Raw genomic sequence first — 21,277 nt, 5'->3', positions numbered from 1 at the left:
ATACTCCTTAAACCACATCTGAGAATCTCATGAAGGAACAAATCCAGTCAGTCAAACATAATCTTACTCTACTTTATCTCTCCCCCTGTCTCTCTCTACCTTACCCTCTCTCTCTCTCTCTCTCTCTCTACTTCTCTCTCTCTTTCTCTCTCTCATGTCAAGATGCTTTATTGGCATGACTGTACAAGGTACAATATTACCAAAGCGTTAATGTTAAATTTTTTTTACTTCAGCAAAAATATATACTACAATATAACTTCCTTCTCTCACTCCATGTCTCCTTCCATCTCACTCCATTTCTCCCTCTCTCTCCCACTGCCTTGGTAATTCTGAGTGTTGAGGTCTGACTGTGATCGCGCGTGCACACACACACACACACTTGGTCATATCTTAATCTTCACGTAGGTTACCAGAGCATCCTGTTTACGGGCTACAGAAGGTGAACCACAACACCTAGAGAAACAGAGAGAAAGGGAGAGAGAGAGAGTGAGAGAGAGGGGAGGGAGAGTCTCTCACATACGCTCACTCACGTACACACAAGCTCTCACACGCGTGCGCGACTTTTGAGTCTAAGCTACCATCTGACACCTTTACGGTTCAGCCTGGTTTGTACATCTCTCTCTCACTCTCTCTCTTTCTCTCTTTTGTCTGCTCCCCCCACACCTTTACCCTGTCTCACAGGAGCAGAGCGAAAGGTCTGTCAATCAGTCGCTCCATTCAGAGCAGGAACCCAGAGAGAGGCAGAGATGAAGAAAGGTTCCGGAGGGATGAGGATAGGGAGAAAGAGAGAGAGAGAGAGAAGTAGAGGGGGAGGTGAGAGTAGGAAAGAAGGGGGAGGAGAGAGGGGGAGAGAGGGAAAGGTGGTGAGAAGAAGAAGAGAAACCTGAAGAAAGGGGAAGAGACATGGGGGGGGTAGGGAGAGGGGGATAGGGAGGGGGAGAGAGGCGGTAGGGGTAGTGAGAGGGGGGTGGGGTCAAGAGAAGGGGAAGGGTGAGAGGGTAGGGAGGGGGAGAGGGGGGTTTGGGTGAGGGAGGGTAGGGAGAGGGGGTGGGGTCAGGAGAGGGGGATAGGGAGGGGGGAGAGAGGGGGTGGGGTCAAGAGAAGGGGAAGGGTGAGAGGGTAGGGAGGGGGAGAGGGGGGTTTGGGTGAGGGAGGGTAGGGAGAGGCAAAAGAAGAAATGAGAAGTGAGAAGATGGAGACAGAAACTTACTGAATGTGGTTCAGGAGGGAAAACATCCAGCATTAATAAACCTACGTGTTCTTAAGACTGGAAACAAATAGACTGAGTTCTTCAGTCCCAACCATGTGAGACCAGGACTTCACCCTCCCCAACATCTATATCAGCCAATCAGCTACATCACTCCATCAGTCTCCAACGTCCGACTACAGTATATATGACTCCACCATTAAAGTCTTGCTTTTTGCAGACGAGCTAGTTAACGGTGTCCAACATAAGAAGGTCTTCAGCAGCACCGAGACCGAGACATTATGCATGTCCTGTCAGACCTGGACTCCAGTCCCAACTCCTACCATTTGAAAGCCCTAAAGAGAGAGAGGAGGGGGATTCACATGACCAATGCGCAGTGTAACATGGCAGAATGTTGGTTTGCAACAGGATTGGTTTCTCACCCTTCGCGTTCCAAGTGTGTAATATGAATTTTTCAGCTCTGGGGCTGGATTGGCCATCCGCAGTGGTTTTCAAACTGTGGGCCTTGACCCCCCCAGTGGACTAAAGTGGTACTGATAGAGGGCCATTGTCCAAAAATGATTCTTCCTATTTTCAGTTTTGCTAAATAAAAATCCTTCTAATATGCACAGATATTTCAATGAATGCAATTTCAGATGTGACCGATATTATGTGAAGGATTTCCAAGAATAAACATGTTTATGTAGAGTTTGTTCATTGGTCTGGCATAGTACAGTCACATGACTGACAAAACTAGCTGGTGGATTGACAAGATGGTTACGGTGTGTTAATTAGTGTGAATCTGAGTGAAATATTTCTGTTGTCTTGTATGAGTTTTTGCATCATGGATAAAACTGCATCTTTCACAAGATGTTGACTTTTGTTTTTGTCGTGCGATTATGCTTTTGAAATTTCATAGGCTACATTGATTTTTGTACTGTATTAGGTGAAATTAAATGAAATTCTCATCTTGTTGTGGTGGGTTGAGCGCGTTGTGGTGGGTTGAGCGCGTTGTGGTGGGTAAAACGCGTTGTGGTGGGTAAAACGCGTTGTGGTGGGTAAAACGCGTTGTGGTGGGTTGAACATGTTGTGGTGGGTTGAAGGTGTTGTGGTGAGACATTGTGTGTGGATTTGCTTCACACACATGTACTTACATACAAAGACACACATGACGGAATAGATACAAATGTTCCACATAAAAACCAATGCACACCATGTAAACAAACATCTCCCTGAGAAGCACCTGTTCTACGGATCTTTGATAAGCCACTTCAAACACACAAAGCAACAAAAACACAAACTGTCTCTCTCTCTCTCTATCTCTATCTCTGTCTCTTTCCTTCATTAATAGTGCTTTATTGGTATGACTGATTATACAATTACATCTAAGAAGAACAACTGAATGAAAATAAAAAGAAAATGTATCTTCATCAATATGAACTAAAAGCATATGCAATTACATAAATAATAACATAACAACATAGTGTCTATATAAACATTTATCCTGGAGAGGAGACAGTGGCTGTGTTCGAAATAGCCTACTACATACTACTGGCATACTGATCGAACCCCAAATCAGTATGTCGTATGCAGTATGTGACCAAAATGAAATTTTCCAGTACGTGAAACATACCCGGATGACCTACTACTTCCGCAAAATATTCCAGTACGTGAACAGAGCTATCTTCGTGGTGTACTGCATCCCATTATGCAACGCTACTTTCACGTGCCCCCGTAATATGCTTTGCTTTTGTCGCATACTGGAAACTGTACTGCATACTACTACGAGGACCAGTATGCAGTATCCAGTATATACTGAGTCCAGTATGCAGTATCCAGTATGTAGTAGTCTATTTCGAACACAGCCAGTGTCTCTGCAGACATCTCTGTGGTGGGGAGAAGTCTTTGCTGTGGGGACTGTCTCTGCAGATGTCTCTGCCGTGGGGAGACGACTCTGCTATGGGGAGACATCTCTGCTGTCTCTGCTCCCAGTAGAACTGCGTGGTTGTCAGAGGTCCAAAGTCAACACATTGTTCAAGTTCGCATTTGCTTTTTTTAAAGAATGTATCTTCATTTAGGACAAGATGAAAGAAATGTACATCATCTTTTTCCATTAAATCATAGTCTCTGTATTTCAGTTTTCAGTTTAAATTAGTTTTAATGCTATGACAAAATCATGTAGTATTATGTCATATAGTTTTATGAAGTATTGTATTGCTAAAACATCTTTCATGAACAGAAATAACATGTACACAAACAGGAATGTTTAAACACAGATGAGGAACACAGCAGTATAATCCCTGTACAGTGTAGATATTCTCATGTATACTCGTACTGAATATATACAGTATAATCCCTGTACAGTGTAGAGATACTCATATATGTATACACATACCGAATATATACAGTATAATCCCAGTACAGTGTGTATATATACCCATACACACACACACACACACACACACATTTTTTTATAAACTATACAGCACAGAGCAATATGAATTAGGGTTATGTGGCACCGATCAGGGGGACGAACAGCTGTTTTGTTCTGCTCCAGTGAGAGAGGTAAAGGAGTGAGCAGAAGAGAGAGAGGCAGAGAGAGGGAGAGAGAGAGGAGAGAGAAAGAGAACAAACCCTGTACGTAGCTAAGGATCTTGTTATATGTAGTGCTTTTTAATGTCTGCCAGTGATGAAGCAACTTGGTCAGCAGTGTCCAAAACAATATGACCTGTCTGGAGTAGTGGTGGAGAACAGAGCACTGCTCCTGAGTACTCCTGAGTACTGCTCCTGAGTACTCCTGAGTAGAGTTCCAAAGAGTTCCTAAGAACTCCTGTCAGCACTGCTGGAGTACAGGGACGTCTGAGTAAGACATCAGGGACGTCTGAGTGAGACGTCAGGGAAGTCTGAGTGGAGTTTTGTCTTTCGCAGGTTAGACACCAGACCTGCGAGAGCACTCAGCTGGTTAAGACACTGAAAGCCCAGTTTTAGAGAGCTGATCAATACACTCAGCTGATGAATGCTGGTTTATTGATTTTATATTTTCGTGTGTTTCTGTAATGTCTGTCTTGCGCAGAGTCTAAATCTGTTCTTCTGAAAAGAAAAGGAAGTTGTGTTGGCACTCACAGCAGGCTGCAGGCCACAGTGACTCACATGAGGAGGAGCAGATGAGTGTGTGTGTTTCAGTTGGTGTGTGTGTGTGTGTGTGTGTGTGTGTGTGTTTGTCCATGAGTGTGTGTTTCAGTGTGTTTCAGTTGAATCACAGCTGCCTTTGCTGTCTCAAGGCCCACACTGCTCCACACAGGGTTCTACTGTCTGTATGTAGTTTCTATATGTGTGTGTGTGTGTGTGTGTGTGTGTGTGTGTGTGTGTGTGTGTGTGTGTGTGTGTGTGAGAGAGATTTTGTCTGTTATGAGTGTGTCTTAGAACGTGTGAGTGTTTGAGATTTGTCTGTTATGAGTGTGTGTGTGAATGAGCTCGAGGAACACTGACAGAAATCTAAAGTTCAAAGAGGGAAATGAAAATTTTAGCTGATTATATTTAAGGCTGGTGGAATTGCACTCATGCATATGACGGAAGAGTTGCGTCTGCCTGTGCTTGTGTGTGGGAGTCGCTTAGCTTTCAGTATAGAATCACTCAGCATGTTCTAGAATTCTGAAAAGGAAATGGATTCTAACATGAACCTTGCATTTTAAAGAACTAGCCACAGGTTGTGTGTGTGTGTGTGTGTGTGTGTGTGTGTGTGTGTGTGTGTGTGTGTGTGTGTGTGTGTGTGTGTGTGTGTGTGTGTGTGTGTGTGTGTGTGTGTGTGTGTGTGTGTGTTCTCTACATCTCCCTCACTGCAAGCAAATGTGCTTCATTTTATGGTTAATTGTGGTAGGAGGTGCTGCTTTGGCCTGTGCTCACTGTAGACGGCCCTTTACATAACACACACACACACACACACACACACACACACCTGTTCTAATGTAAACATCCTGATACAGGACATTCCTCTTGAAAGTACTGTGTAGATATTTGGATGTAGCACATCTGTAGCTGTAGCTTTAATACTACACTTTATAATATCTGCCGATCTGACGGAACTGACAAACATCACTGGACAGATGGATAGATTCTGAGTACTGGTTGTGTGTGTGTTTCAGGGTTCAAGTCCAAAGCTTAAAGCACGCTGTTCTGATATACTAGAGATTCGACGCTGTAATCGTCTAGAGATGCCAGACAATATGAACACATTCGTAATAAAGGTACATATGCACGCACATACACACACGCGCGCACCCACACACACATACATACTTATACACACACATGCACATGCAGGCACACGTACTCGCACACACATATATAGTCATTTTCTTATGCCTGCCGTTTTTATTTTTTGGTCTCTGTGTCTTTATGTCTGTCTCATGTCTCTCTGTGTGTTTGTCTCTCTGTCTCTATGTCTCTCTGTCTCTATGTCTCTCTGTCTCTCTCAGGTTAATCACTGTCCTAGCAGTTTTATATTTGAAGCAGATGATGAGCAGCAGGTTATCTCCTGGACTTCAGAGCTCAAAGGGCGTAGCACCATAAGGTGAGTGTGTGTGTGTGTGTGTGCGTGTGTGAGTGTGTGTGTGTGTGTGTGTAAGAGTGAGAGGAAGTGAGTGGGTTTTCTCTGAAGGGGGATCTCAGGACCTTTTGCATTTCTGCAGATGTCGGGAATTCTCAGCAGTCTGGGTTCCCTGGGACCCTGTCTCTCTCTCTCTCTCTCTCTCTCTCTCTCTCTCTCTCTCTGTGTGTGTGTGTGTCTCTCTCTCTCTCTCTCTCACATATACACAAACACACACTCAAAAATATACACATGTCCACAAACATGCTCACACACAAATGCTTGCATGCAAACAAAAGACTTCGGTTTATATATTTTGTTCTTCTAAAAAAAATCTGCTAACACACTAATTTCTCATTAAAAATTTTCATTTATGGACTTTCATGTAGTGAGTTAAATCATCCAAACTATGTTTGTGTACAAGCATCCGTGTGTGTGTGTGTCTGTGTGTGTGTGTGTATTTGTGTGTGCGCAAGCACATGTGTGTCTGATTGTGTGTGTCTGATTGTGTGTACGTGCGTGTGTGTGTGTGTGCACATGTGTGTGTGCGCGTGTGTGTGCGTGCGTGTGTGTGTGTGTGTGTACGCGTTTCATTTCCTTTTGTTGGTAGTACTCAGAAGTGATGCTGGGGAGATGTATATAGACAGTGGTGGGGGAGCAGTCTTCCTGTTACCCTGGTTACTCAGAACCTGAAGAGCACAACACCCGCTCCTCCACGTCCCTCTGACCAACCACTCACTCTCCCCACTCACTCTCCCCACTCACTCTCCCCACTCACTCCCACCCTCACTCTCCCCACTCACTCTCCCCACTCACTCTCCGCAATCACTCCCACTTTGACTGCGGTGTGCATGTCTGCATGCCCGTGTGTGAGGGACAGAAACACAAAGAGGTTGTCTGTGTATCGGCTACAATAGCTTTTTGCTTTTCCAAGAATTATAAGAATCACTTCCTGACTCAGAAACGCTTGTGCTCTGCAACTTCCTCTATGGCCAGGAGTATCTCTCTCTCAGTCTCCATTTCTCTCTTCATTTTTCATCCATTTCTTTCTCTCTCTGTTTCTTCTGTCAGTTTCTCATATTAGATCAGCATTAGATCAATATTACAATCTGAGAGGTGATTTACAGATCAGATTAACATTACAGTCAGAGTGGTGGGTTATAGATTAGATTAACGTTACAGTCAGAGTGGTGGGTTATAGATTAGATTAACGTTACAGTCAGAGTGGTGGGTTATAGATTAGATTAACGTTACAGTCGAGTGGTGGGTTATAGATTAGATTAACATTACAGTCAGAGTGGTGGGTTATAGATTAGATTAACGTTACAGTCAGAGTGGTGGGTTACAGATTACAGGTCTGAATATGCTAATGAGCTAGGTGAGCGTATAGTTTAGATAGCCCAGTGGGAGAGATGAGGTTGTGAATGGTTGGAGTAAACATATGTAGATGAGGTTGTGAATGGTTGGAGTAAACATATGTAGATGAGGTTGTGAATGGTTGGAGTAAACATATGTAGACATTAGAAGGTCACCAGTGATTCCTTGTTTGTACATGCATTATATTTACACATGCATGCTGTGTTGGTACATGCGTGCTGTGTTTGCATTCAGCTGTTTTCTCCGTATGTACTGTAATAATCCATACCTATAACTTTACTTTAAGTTAACTTTATAGTGCTTGTTATGCATGAACATATTACAGGATGTTTAAATGAACCCACATCCTAAAATCCAACATTTGTGCATGTTTGAATGTGTGTGTTTGTGTACATGTGTGTGTGCGCGCATGTGTGTGTGTGTGTGTGCACATGTGTGTGTGTGTGTGTGTGCACATGTGTGTGTGTGTACTACTGACAGTGCGGATCCAGAGCTGGCGTGTTTCCCTGTAAGTGATTCAGTAGCCACAGTGCGAAGGGAGAGCACTGGGTCTGGAAGCCAAGGTGATACACACACACACACACACACACACACACACACACACACACACACACACACACACACACACACACACACACACACACACACACACACACACACACACACACACACACACACACACAAACCCAGCCATACAAGCCTGTGCATGTTGCATGCACACCTTTGCACATACACTCACACACCGCGCCGCACCACACATACACAAACACACACACACACACTCATATATTTTGTTGTGCCATAAAAACAAACAAAAATGGTATTGTCATTAACTGTAATGGATGACATTTTGACCTCTAGGGTCCCCAGGCTTTGTGCTGGCGGAGCAGGCCTACCATAAAACAGATCACTTCCTGTCCTCTTACCCATGGTTCCACGGGCCCATCTCACGTGTGCGTGCCGCTCACCTGGTGCAGCATGCTGGGGTCGGAGGTCACGGCAACTTCCTGGTCCGACAGAGTGAGACGCGGAGGGGAGACTACGTGCTCACCTTCAACTACCAGGGCAGAGCAAAGGTGACCGTGATTGGCCTTCATGCAGTGGCAGTAGGGCATCTGTGTAGTGGCAGTAGGGCATCTGTGTAGTGGCAGTAGGGCATCTGTGTAGTGGCAGTAGGGCATCTGTGTAGTGGCAGTAGGGCTTCTGTGTAGTGGCAGTAGGGCATCTGTGTAGTGGCAGTAGGGCATCTGTGTAGTGGCAGTAGGGCTTCTGTGTAGTGGCAGTAGGGCTTCTGTGTAGTGGCAGTAGGGCATCTGTGTGGTGGCAGTAGGGCATCTGTGTAGTGGCAGTAGGGCATCTGTGTGGTGGCAGTAGGGCATCCGTGTAGTGGCAGTAGGGCATCTGTGTAGTGGCAGTAGGGCATCTGTGTAGTGGCAGTAGGGCATCTGTGTAGTGGCAGTAGGGTATCCGTGTAGTGGCAGTAGGGCATCCGTGTAGTGGCAGTAGGGCATCCGTGTAGTGGCAGTAGGGCATCTGTGTGGTGGCAGTAGGGCATCTGTGTGGTGGCAGTAGGGCATCTGTGTAGTGGCAGTAGGGCATCTGTGTAGTGGCAGTAGGGCATCTGTGTAGTGGCAGTAGGGTATCTGTGTAGTGGCAGTAGGGCATCTGTGTAGTGGCAGTAGGGCATCTGTGTAGTGGCAGTAGGGCATCTGTGTGGTGGCAGTAGGGCATCTGTGTGGTGGCAGTAGGGCATCTGTGTGGTGGCAGTAGGGCATCTGTGTGGTGGCAGTAGGGCATCTGTGTAGTGGCAGTAGGGCATCTGTGTAGTGGCAGTAGGGCATCCGTGTAGTGGCAGTAGGGCATCTCTTAGATCTATCAAACCAAAGCACCGTTCATGCTGGTTCTAAATGTCACAGCACCTGTTTTAAGGAGCAAGGTAGTATGAGCAGTATGTGGTGTGTGTGGTCTAGTACGTGGTGTGTGTGGTCTAGTACGTGGTGTATGGTCTGTTCTCAGCACATAGAACCCATAAATGTGCCAGTAACATGTTCCTTCTCTTAGAATGAACTAACCTAAATGTTAGGCTTCACCATCTGAAAAAGGAAGAATATTAACATACTGTCCCTCTATATCCCCTCCCTGCCCATAAACCCCGCCCCTCCCTAAACCCCGCCCCTAAACCCCTGCCCTCTGTGTTCCTCCCCCAGCACCTGCGCCTGTCTCTGACGGAGTGGGGTCAGTGTCGTGTGCAGCACCTCCGTTTTTGCTCGGTCTTGGACATGCTTGCCCACTTCCGCGTCTGTCCAATCCCACTCGAGTGCGGGGCAGCATGCGACGTCTTATTGGCCAGTTACGTGCTGGCCACTCCCACCCACTCAGGTGAGCGAAGCTTCTGAATGATTCAAATCATTTGTTCAGTCATGCACATGCAGTCAGACGTGGTGTTGTTAGTGTGGACGATGGACAATGTTTCTCTGGTGTAACCTGCAGTGCAAATGTTCTGTTTTGCAACACCTTGTGTCTGTGTGTGTGTGTGTGTGTGTGTGTGTGTGTGTGTGTGTGTGTGTGTGTGTGTGTGTGTGTGTGTGTGTGTGTGTTTCAAAATCTTTAACTGAAATTCACAATCAGATTTGGCAAGAGCGTTTGGACAGGTGCATGCTATCAAACATGTGCGCGCACACACATACACACACATACACACACACACACACACACACACACACACACACACACACACACACACACACACACACACTCAGCAGAATCTATTTCCCTCTCAACTCTGTGGTGAAGACGAGTATAAGACATTCTGAGAGACACGAGAGAAACAAGAAAAACACACACACACACACACACACACACACACACACACACACACACACACACACACACACACACACACACACACACAGCTGGTCTTTCTGAGGTTTAATGGGTAGGTATGCCTTTGCAGGTGTGCTTGCTGTGTTACAAAGCCTCAGCTATTCACTGACCCACAGACTTGTGTAGGGGGAAATATAGTTTCTGTACCATTTAAGAGAATTAGCAATAGTTTTAAGGATTTGGTTCTTAAGTAAGCATCACCCCCTATGGGTCAGGCAGGGTAATGCAGTTTAAAGAGGAAATGAGTCCCATTATTAGAGGACACAGTAAAGGAATCAGAGCAGTGCTGGCGTGCAAACACAGCTGTGGCTCCGCCCTGCGGCCACGCCCTGCAGACCCACCCTTCGGCACTGACGGGTCTGTTCTCTGTGTTTCAGGTCACTGCTCTGCGCTGGGATCTCCGGTGCTGGTTCCATTCTCTCGCTGCAGCTCTGAGCCCAGCCTTGCCCACTGCGGCCTGGACCTCGTCTCTCCACCAGGCCCGTCCAGCGCTCCACCTGCTGCAGCGCCCCCCGGAGCCTCTAACGCTCTCGCACCTCGCCCGCTCCTCCCCTCACCGCCCGACCGACCCGCCCCTGGCCCCGCCCCTGGCCCCGCCCTTCTCCGCCGCAGCGAGTCGGTGGGCCGTAGGACGCTCCTCCGGCACCCAAACCCCCTCCCTCCACTCCTCCACAACCGTGACTCAGATTACGAACTTGATCCACCGGACAGGGTGCGCAAGAGAGCTATCGACAATCAGTACATGTTCTTATGAAGGAGAGAGACGGGACAGAGAGAAGCTATGTGCTTCAAGTACCCATGATCGTTTCTCACGAAGGCGGCGCTCCACAGCCATTTTGTGTTCCTCCACAAGGGGGCAGGAGAGAAGCCGGCGAATTACCAGAATGGTCTGGTGTGAGCAGATGGAAGAAGAGAAAGGGGTCTGTATCTGTTCCCTTCTCAACACCCTTCCACTTGACGTGTGATGTAGGGGTCTGTGTGAGGACCCCCTACAGCAAGAGGAATGGGTGCAAAAGGCCTCGCCAAATCTGAAGAGCTACAGGACTCCATATCCCACAGTTCACTGCGTCGGGTGGCAGATTGGAAAATCGCTTGTAGCGTTGTGAAAAGTGGGTGTCAAGTTCAGATAGTTCAAGATGACTGATAGAAATGCAAGACACACACACACACACACACACACACACACACACACACACACACACACACACGTGCAACCTGTCCCACCAATCACAATCTTCCCCCTGCTTCCGCAGAAAGTCTTGACAGTCATGTCCATTTTGAATGTATTATCGAATAGAGAGAGGCCCTTCAGAGGCAGGGCTTTTCACTGCAAGCAACCAAGCACCAGTAGCACCACACCAGGGTTGGGTCAGGTTTGGGTCAGGGTTGGGTCAGGGTTGGGTCAGGGTGGGTTGGTGTCGCCATGTGTGTTAGGAGGGTTCTCTCTGGAATGGTCTTCCCCATTCATCCTGGCTCGTTTGGCAAACATGTTGTTTTTCTGGAATGTTCTAAAGCTGGCTGTCTTGAATGGAATCATTTGTTGGTGTTTTTTGAGAGCATGACGTTAATGACAGAGACAGCAATAATCTCCAGTGTGACCACTCAGAAACCTCAATCCCCACACCTTGGTCCCACACACCTCATACAAGTGGCCAAGGGCTTGAGAATATATTTTGCAGTGAAAGTAAAAGTGCATAGTAGATGTGGATGTTGAATCAATGGAGAAAAAGTCAGTTTATAAAACTGGCTTAAAAATTATTGTAGAATCACTAAAATCAACCAAATATATGACTAGGGTTCCCCATCATCAATGTGAACAACAGAAACTAGTTCAATGTGGAAATCAGAAAATAGGTTTGTACAGTATGGCTTATTAACTGAGGATAATGTGGGTTTTTTTCTGTAAAAATATGGAGGGTTTGTTTAACACTGTGTCATATGTCACTGAAAGTAGGAGAAACAAGATTAACCAACAAGAGAGTATTTTTGATAGATCCGTTTGCCTAAGGAAGTATTTTTGATATATCCATTTACTTAAGTGTCAAAGGTCTTTTATATTTTGAAAGGAGAATATAACATTAAGGAAATGTTTGGTAAGCACTTCTGTCAGATTTGTGTCCCCATAAGACAAGCAGCAGGAGTTCTCAGTTTGATCTTTTAATGGCGAAAGTCTTTGCTCTCTGTTCTGCGTCTCCGTACACACCAACGGAGCAGGTCGTGCGGGACACCTGCGGACAAATATGGGAATCAGACCAATGTGCCATCAGCCACAAGTGCCTCTTCAGAGATGACCGCTGTCCATCGCCATTAACACATACACAGACACACAATCCCACACCCACACAATGTTGAAAATGTGTTTTTTTAAAGTTTAGTTAGGTAAAGACAGAATGATTGGATTGGGAAACCAAACAAATAGTGGTCATGTGACCCAGGTAAACGAAACAGGTGGTAGGAGGTTCAATCCGTAACTGTCATACGTGAGGGTAATCTAGTTCCCCATGGCCTGTGGTAAATAAAGTCTATAGCCATAAAAAAGAGCGGAACTGATTAAGATATGACTGCTGTCCACAAGGAAACTGATACAATTCTTGCCTTGACAGTCTTTAATTGAAAGTTTCTGTGTTTTGTGTTTGTTAGATGATTGAGACCATGAACCTGTTGTCTTCTAGCACACACAAACACATATCAGTCTAAACTTCTGTGGTTCTCAACACTCAGCTAGGAGATCACAAAAGTGAAGTTTTAATTGAAACCAGCTGTGACTGGCTGTGATAATTTTTTTTTTAGTTTTTTAAATTTTTTAAAAGTTTTTAAGAATTTAATTTATTGACATTATCTTACATCACTTTATCTTCCAACTTATGGATTAGCCAAGCAACCCAGTCAGGTGTGTTTTAAGACCCCAGTAAATGTCCGAATGTTACGGAAGCTGAGCGATCAGTCCCCGTAGCGCACAAGTCTTCCAGGCTATACTTTTCTTAAGGTCCAGTCCATTTGTAGAATACGTAGTCATGCATAGGAACACATGAAATGGCCGTTAACTTTGATAACTGTTCATTTCCATGTTGTTCTCATAGGTTACAAGCACTGTTGGCACCATTGGTGCTTTTGGCTAGTTTGCTCCTTGGTAGGGGAGGGGATGTGTAGCACAGCAAAAGCCAGTGCCCCTTCCTTGGAGAGAGACCATGGTTCGGTGCAAAAGAATCAAAGCGTTTTTAGAAAATCCATTTGTCCTTTGGAAACTGTTTAGCTAAGTAAGCAAACACATTGCAGAGTTCACAGGTCACAATGATTCTGTGACGCAGTCCCACAGCGAGCGTGCCACGCCCCTCCTTTGCTTGACTCCACTTCCGCTCTCCTGGAGTTCTGGACGCTGGAGTGATCGACTAATTGTGGGTCTGTTGGCTCGCACTCCTTCAAGGCTAGCACTATCAAGATTTGAGTTTTCGCGCTAAAGTTTCAACATGGAGCCCTTAATAATGCCTCTCTGGACACGGAGCACTTAATAATGCTTCTCTGGACATGGAGCCCATTATAACACCTCTCTGGACATGGAGCACTTAATAATGCCTCTCTGGACATGGAGCACTTAATAATGCCTCTCTGGACATGGAGCCCTTAACGCCTCTCTGGATTCTATTAATAGACATTTTAACATTTTAACTGCCATGTTACCATTTTATAGTATCAAATAAGGTTGTTTTTTTTTTTCTTCGTATGAATGGAAGAGCCAACTGTACACATTATTCACTACCTCGCAATGCATTGTGGACTGTGCGTTCCAGGTGGGCTGTTTGCTGATTGGACGGTGATGGGGAGCGAAATAGAAAGGACTCCTCTGAATGGAGCCTCATTTTACTGATGTGTGACGTTTTAATATTTTCAGATAAAACAATTTTTTAAATCACTGTGCTGCTTTGCAAAGTCTTTGTCATTTTAAAACACTTTATATACAAAATAATAGATGATTTATAAACGTGATTGTATTGGTGTATGTGAGTTGTGGGTATGTGTATATGCATACAGATTGAATTTCACATGCTTAACAAAGAGCACCAATCACACGGAGACTTCAGCATTGTTTTTTGCATTAATATTTCACTCTGCCCCATGCTGTGCACACCTGTGGTGTACTCAGTCTGGTCCTCGTGCCATTTCGCATTTTCCTTCGGTCCCAGTTTCACTCCCAACCCACCTTGAAGTCTGCCTCAGGTGTGGTGTGTTCTGGAACAGAATGATGCAGGCCTCTCAAGCACTCACAGTGTGTAGGGTTAGTTCTGGCTCTTTGGCCATACCTTGCAGAGCCCACAGCAACTGATCTGAGATCAGTTGGTGTGATGGAAGCTGCCTTGCGCAGGCAGACCCAAGTGCATTCTACAGATGTTTTAGTGGCTTGTCTGGTGTCCCTCAGAAATCAGCCAATGAATGTACATCCTCTGTGTCAAGGAGAATTGGAGTGGGGGAGGTTTTGTTGAGGGGGGGGGGGGGGGCATAAATACTTTGTAAATAGTGATAAACTCCTAAACCTAACCCCATCCCCAAAACTAATCCAATCAATAACCCTGACCATAATGATGCAGAGATATATGCACAAAGATGTTTTAATAAAGCTTTGTGGACTGTCCTGTCCCAATACTGTTCATCTGTTGAAGACGTCACTGTAAAAGCCCTGACTTTATCCACTGCTAGTGTAAGCTCTCCTCAGACTGCTCCAGGATGTGCTCGGAGGTTCTATGTATTTACTGTTACTTTCCATGTAGCTATATACATATTAAATTATACCAACTGTATATTTGATCTGTTTATATAAATAAAATGTTCAAGTCTTTCTAGCATAACCAAGAGTCTTGATTATGATTACTGTAAAAGATGAATGAGATCATAGACGTGTGGCACCTTTATCTTGTAGACGGTAACAACGTTGTTTTGGTCACTGAAAACACAGCAGGTCAGTCTTCTGACCAATTGTTCTGCTTGACCTACTGTTCAGCTTTATTTCTATGTACAACCTGTGAATTTTGCTGTGTAATATACAAATGTGCATGACCTTTAACAACCTCCATACCGCCATACATTGCAGTACAACTAACAGGACTGCTAGTGACTGACTAGTTCTGACTAAATATGCATTGGAAATATGTTGGTAGCTTTATCTGTTCCTAGTGAAGTTCAGTTGTCTTAATTCTGTTATTTTTGTGGTTATTTCTTGCTCTTTTTTACTATGCAGTTCTATAGTGCTATGCACTATACGTTTTCTTTCGAATAGGTGCTCACAAGTAATTACCCAGTACAGCACTGACACACAAGGCCCAGTGACAGCAGCGATTCAGAACCGACACTGGTTACGTAATGTGAGGGCACATGTCCATGGTGTGCAGAGAAAGTGAACCACAAATGCATTATACAGTATTTACTAGATTACTTCCCATTATGGATTTAAAATCATGTGTTCTAAGACCTTTTTTTTTAAATAGGTAATAAATAATGAAGGACCTGCTAAACAAGAATGAAAGCAGGTCGGTATGGCGTCACACACGACGTCATCGCCTGGCGGAAATACGAGAAGGTTTGGTCCTGATTCAGGGGGTGACATGTCTGTATAGCCAGGGAACCTCAGGTATACCGAAAACCCGGTCCACACTTGCGAACCCCTGGATCCATCCTGTACTTGGGGTTTATTTATTCAAAGAAAAAGTGCGCTGTGTAACTGCGTGTCACACTAGTCAGTTCCGGTCGGTGAGAGTGCGGGTGTTGTGGACACACCAGGGACGCCGGACAAAATGTCCCTGTTCCAGTCTGCTCTGGATTTCCTGGCCGGGCCCGGGTCCTCCGGAGCGGCGAGCCGGGATCAGAACGACTTTGTCGGACAGGTTGTTGAACTTGGAGACATGAAGCTGCGGATCAAAAGAGTCATCGCGGAAGGTAAAGACGCCTGTCAGCACTCCGCCACATCATACGTGTAGTTTAGCCAGTGCGGCTAGCTAGCGCGCTTTAAGGGAACCCTGGACAACTAAGTTATTTATCTAGATATTTAGACTGTACTGTTTTAACAACTGAGCATCGGGTTTATTTAGTGAAATGGAAATAATAAGTAATATATTGGCTATCTAGTTGTATCTAACTTGCTACACGGCTATGTAGGTCGCTAGCTAACATGCTAGCCAGTGCTAACGGGTCTCGCGGGATTCACCTGCCGTAATGTCGCTGTGGGCCTTCAGTTACCAGGTTTAAGTTTATAGTGGTGTATATTTCTAGTACCATATTTTCAGACAGATTTAACAGTTTTATTAAGGTTAGGTAGAGCTTTGCTGGATGAGACTCGTCACGACAACCTTTCCGCGTCGCTGACTGTTCCACCTGCATATTTGATGGGCCTGTTCGGTTAATACCGAGCGCTGTCAGTACAGCACATCAGTACAAACTGGGTTTATTCCCCCCATCAAAATAAAAGTCTTGGAGAAGTTCAGTAAACGAAATGAAGTGTACGTGTCCAAATTGTCCACCTTCGTGTCATGAGCCCTTAAAATGAACGACTGTCCTTGTCTGAAAGGGTAAGATTGCCTACGTTTCTCCAGGCCTGTCTGTTATTTCATATGGACGTTATGAGTGATCTGGTGCTGGTTTGAAATGGAAGAGTCGTTCCCCATTTCGTTTATGTTTATTAAAATAACTGGATCAGTGAGTGCCTAAGAAGTAGGTCTCAGTGGATGGTCATTTTCGTACTATTCTGGTACTGTGTAGGTTTTCGTGTATTGCAGGTTTGTTAGAGCGCTGTTTGTGTGTGTGTGAGAGAGAGAGTGAGTGAATGGATGTATTATTGCCTGTAACGTGAACCATTAAGGTTTCTGTCATTCTTTTACCTGTTGCCATGGTTATGACCTGTTTGAACTACCTCTTGACTGGAGTGTCCACATCTGAGTGACTATAGGCATTTCAGTCTCTCTCTCTCTCTCTCTCTCTCTCTCTCTCTCTCTCTCTCTCACTCACTCACTCACATCAGGAAGGGCCACTGTCTCTAAACTTATAAAAGCACTTGTGTAACTTAGGCTACTGCATGTTCGCTGAGTCATATTTAAGTCCGGAAGCTGGACGGATTAATCAGTGTTCATATGAATGTGTGCCATAATCTAATCAGCTGTCTCATGCATCTGTGGTTAAACATGACCTTTCCAACAGGTCCAATACCAGGACACGAAATGCTTTTTTCTGTGTTGTGTACTTTCTCTTGAGTACAGATCTGCTGTACGTCTGTCAGTATCTAATAGCGGTGGCTGGTAGCTGACCATGATTAGACGAGAGCACTGGTGATGGTTATGACCCCACTGATACTGCTAGATGGTCAGCTAAGTTATGGTTGTGGGATTGTTGAGAGCCCATAACCAGAATGAACTAACTAGCCTACCTGGTTAGTTTTGATTGTGTGTTTACTGTGAGGGGGAAAGGGGTGTAGTCTTCATGAAAATGAAGAGCTGAATCAAAAACAGAATATTTTCTTAGTAAAATATTGGAAATTTAGACTTCAGACTATTTAGTCTGAATAGGGCAGTATTAATATTTTGATAATTGCATTTAATCACACAACCTTCAACTTGATTAGAAACACCAACTTTTTATATCAGTAATTTACATCTGAGTGTCTTGGATGAATTCGGAGTGGTCAGTTACCCAAATACAGCTCACTGAATCTGATCACTGGTAAAGTTATTGGACAGCTAGCACAAACTGTATGAACAGACTCTTACCTGCACACCTGCAAGGTTTTTCTGATGAAGCGAGGAACGTTTAATAAAACGAACAAGCTTTAGGAAGTCTTGACTGGAATACTTGAGTCCACACTGGTCCCGTTCTGGACTAATTTTTGCTGGTTTGCTTTCACACAGAAGAATTAAATTCAAAACCACAGATTGTTTGTGCCAAAAGGTAGCCACTAGGTTTGGTTGTGTAGCCTACTGCTTTTTATCGTTGTCCTTGGATAAAACCCCGCAAGCGCTGAAGAACAGTGTTTTGCTTATGTAGCATTTCTCCAAACAGGAGCACTTCCTAATAAGCAGTGTTGCGAATAATGCCATTAAAAATAACGGCGTTAGGTAACGGCGTCATTTTGTCAGTAACGGGATAATATAATTCATTACTGTTCTTGTCGTTACAACGCCGTTGACATTACTGGTCATTAAAAGTGGTGCATTACTATATATTGATAGACTAACAGTAATCCGAGCAGACCGCTGCCCAGACTAGAGAGGAGTAACAGATCTCGATAGGTCACAGTTCTCTGTGTAACACCTGTTTAACTTAACAAGTCAGTAAGCGATTGGCTAAGGCAGCGTTATGGTAGCCAATCAGAGCCAGTGTTTTTACACGCGCGCCGAAGCGTGCCAGTGACACGGAGAGACACGACACAAACGGAGAAGAGGCTGAAATGGCGAGTCGGGAGTAAGCCGAAAAAAAATGTGCATTTTCAAGGTGGCGATATAAACATTATTTAAGAAAATACTTGAAGTTCCTGAATGTCTACCAGACTGGGTATTTGATTTATTTAATTAAGAATAGAGGTATTATTGTTAAGTTTACTTCTGTTGTGAACAAACCAGTTGTCTCAGGTTGAGATAATTGAATTGAATTTGATAGATGTAAATGCACTTTATATAGTGTAACTGTTTACTTTTGCTTTTTGCTTTTTTTTTTTTTTTTTTTTTTTTTTTTTTTACAAAGATTTGGGATTTTAAAGGATTTTTTCTTGCACTGGTCTGTGGATGTGCAATAAATATCAAAAGTTAAACTACTTTCTGATCTACTCATTTCAACTGACTGTGAAAACTGCTTTTTCAAAAAAAAATCCTTATTCATCGGCATATAATTTTTTTTTCACTGTAACGCAAATAGTTACTTTCCCTGGTAACGAGTTACTTTTATTATAGAGTAATTCAGTTACTAACATAGTTACTTTTTTGAACAAGTAGTGAGTAACTATAACTAATTACTTTTTTAAAGTAACATTCCCAACACTGCTAATAAGAAGCCATTCGTGTGTTCTCAAGTTTTAGCCATGTAGGCTAGCACAAAATACACACATGCTCCACAAAGCGTGCTCCAATCCTGTGGACGTGGGGTTTTATTAGACATGTACACGTGCTATTGAGATAACATGGGGACTCCCGTATGGATAGCCTACATGAAATACACTGAGATGCTTTCGCTGCCATCACAGAGCTACAACAACTGAGTGACATGAAAGCCCACACCTGGTACCAGGAGCATACAGCTCTCAGTGGACCTCCCCAGAGTTCCCAGGGGGAACTCCAGACCACCAGTTTTAGTCAGACTGGAGATTGGTTCTCTGTTCTCTGTACCCCATCTTGAAAACCCCATCTTGTAGAAAGGCCAAATATCTCCAAAATGGACTTGAAAGTTGTAAATATTTTAATCTTCAGGAGTTACTGTCCCTCACTGTTGGTAGAATGTGTGATAGCAGTAATCTGTATGCTGTCAAGCCCAGTAGAGGTTTCAGTAGACTGTAGAGCACTGGAGTTTGAGTGTCACGTCTGAGGTCAATTTCAATTTCAATGTTTATTTCAAATATGGAAAACTAAAAACAAAACAAATGATAAAACAGATAACAAAACAATTTTACATATTTGAAAAGGAATGGGAAGAAGTATAAAACTTACCACAGTAGAAGATGAAGACCACTGAGCTGAAGATGAAATGTGCTTTCTGGGTGTGCCTGAGCTGCTGTGAGAATGTTTTGTGTAACATTACACGGATATATTCCACATTCCACATGCTTCTCTGCCTGTTTGTTTGGTGATAAATACTGTCGGGAAACACTTTCCTAAGCGACTTGTAACAAACTACTCATTACAATCTCCTCCGGGAGGAAAGAGCTTGGATTTGAGTGCTGTTCTCAAAGCATTTGGTGGACACTCTTATCCAGAGCAGCTCAGTATGACGGTGCATGAGAATCAGACTCAGTATGGTGGTGCATGAGAATCAGACTCAGTATGACGGTGCATGAGAATCAGACTCAGTATGACGGTGCATGAGAATCAGACTCAGTATGACGGTGCATGAGAATCAGACTCAGTATGGTGGTGCATGAGAATCAGACTCAGTATGGTGGTGCATGAGAATCAGACTCAGTATGACGGTGCATGAGAATCAGACTCAGTATGACGGTGCATGAGAATCAGACTCAGTATGACGGTGCATGAGAATCAGACTCAGTATGACGGTGCATGAGAATCAGACTCAGTATGGTGGTGCATGCCCTCCCTGAGAATCAAACTCCTGACCTTGGTGTTACCAGCACCATGCTTTAGTTTCTCTACCAGGTGAGCTACAGGGACTCTTACTCTGCTCAACTCACCGCCATGACAGTATTACAAAGGGGGGATTAGCCACAGTGATCATGGCAGAAGAATTTTCCTGTTCGTTTGTTTTGGTCTGGGGAGTCTTTCACACCCGTGGGACTAAATATTCTGCATGCATCAGACCCTGTAGGGCTCCAGTCATTCTTTATACTTCCGTGCAGGCCATATATTGCTGCCAACTTCCACTGGTCTCAGATCAGTTTGGCTTGTCTATATCTTAATATGTTATGATTTTGTGAGTACTTTCTGAACTCAGTCCAGTGTATCATCTTTTCAGCAGCCGTGGCATGGAGAGCAAATATGGATGTCAGATGTGTCATATGTACAGGGACAGCAAGCACATTGAATCTCATTGGAGGGACCTGTCACATGCAAAATGTTTCTGAAGCCGGCTCCTAGGGCTGGACGATTTAATGATGTTCTTGATATCATGATAAATTGTTCCTGTACACCAGGGGTCGGCAACCGTTGGCACGCGGAGGCATAATCAGTGGCACGCGACACGCTGGACCAGCATCAGCAAAAAAAAAATAATAAATATAGCCGCAAGCGGCGATTGGCGGGTTCACACAAAAAAAGGCAAAAAAGCCCAAAGGGTCTTTTAGACCAACAAATTGGCCTCTTGGCCTCAATAGGCAAAAAGAAGCCCAATAGGTCATTTAGACCCAAAAGTGAATAGAAGCTGTTTGAGTGGAAAAAATGCATAAGTAAATCAATGTGACAAAACATTCAATTCAACTGAGGCACTAAAGGCCCAAAAGGATCAAAATAATGTGTATTGGCAAAATGATTCAGATCACAGAACTAAATCACATGCTGAGATCAGCTTTGTGTGGTGTTTCATGTGAGCAATTGTTTTCAGTCAGTTTCGGT

The 21,277-nt window shown here is 44.3% G+C and overlaps 2 protein-coding genes across 3 annotated transcripts in view; both read left to right on the top strand.

The window, feature by feature from the left end:
• The window catches only part of sh2b3 (SH2B adaptor protein 3), a 30,691-nt gene extending 15,819 nt beyond the window's left edge, over positions 1 to 14,872 (top strand). For both annotated transcript variants that reach the window (XM_076998828.1, XM_076998827.1), the window contains exons 3-8: positions 5,329 to 5,430; positions 5,662 to 5,756; positions 7,629 to 7,711; positions 8,010 to 8,224; positions 9,356 to 9,527; positions 10,409 to 14,872. In XM_076998828.1, the coding sequence (XP_076854943.1) occupies positions 5,329 to 5,430; positions 5,662 to 5,756; positions 7,629 to 7,711; positions 8,010 to 8,224; positions 9,356 to 9,527; positions 10,409 to 10,785 (1,044 nt within the window). In that variant the 3' untranslated portion in view covers positions 10,786 to 14,872. The remainder of the gene's footprint in view (positions 1 to 5,328; positions 5,431 to 5,661; positions 5,757 to 7,628; positions 7,712 to 8,009; positions 8,225 to 9,355; positions 9,528 to 10,408) is intronic.
• Positions 14,873 to 15,576: 704 nt separating this feature from the next.
• The window catches only part of gak (cyclin G associated kinase), a 67,820-nt gene continuing 62,119 nt past the window's right edge, over positions 15,577 to 21,277 (top strand). Inside the window, 1 exon segment of the mRNA XM_076998826.1 lies at positions 15,577 to 15,956. Coding sequence (XP_076854941.1) covers positions 15,815 to 15,956 — 142 coding nt within the window. The 5' untranslated portion in view covers positions 15,577 to 15,814.

This window comes from Brachyhypopomus gauderio, chromosome 3, assembly GCF_052324685.1.
Source record: "Brachyhypopomus gauderio isolate BG-103 chromosome 3, BGAUD_0.2, whole genome shotgun sequence".
In the NCBI taxonomy this organism is placed as follows: domain Eukaryota; kingdom Metazoa; phylum Chordata; class Actinopteri; order Gymnotiformes; family Hypopomidae; genus Brachyhypopomus; species Brachyhypopomus gauderio.
The sequence above is the reverse complement of the archived record's forward strand: the minus strand, read 5'-3'. Positions and strand labels throughout refer to the sequence as shown.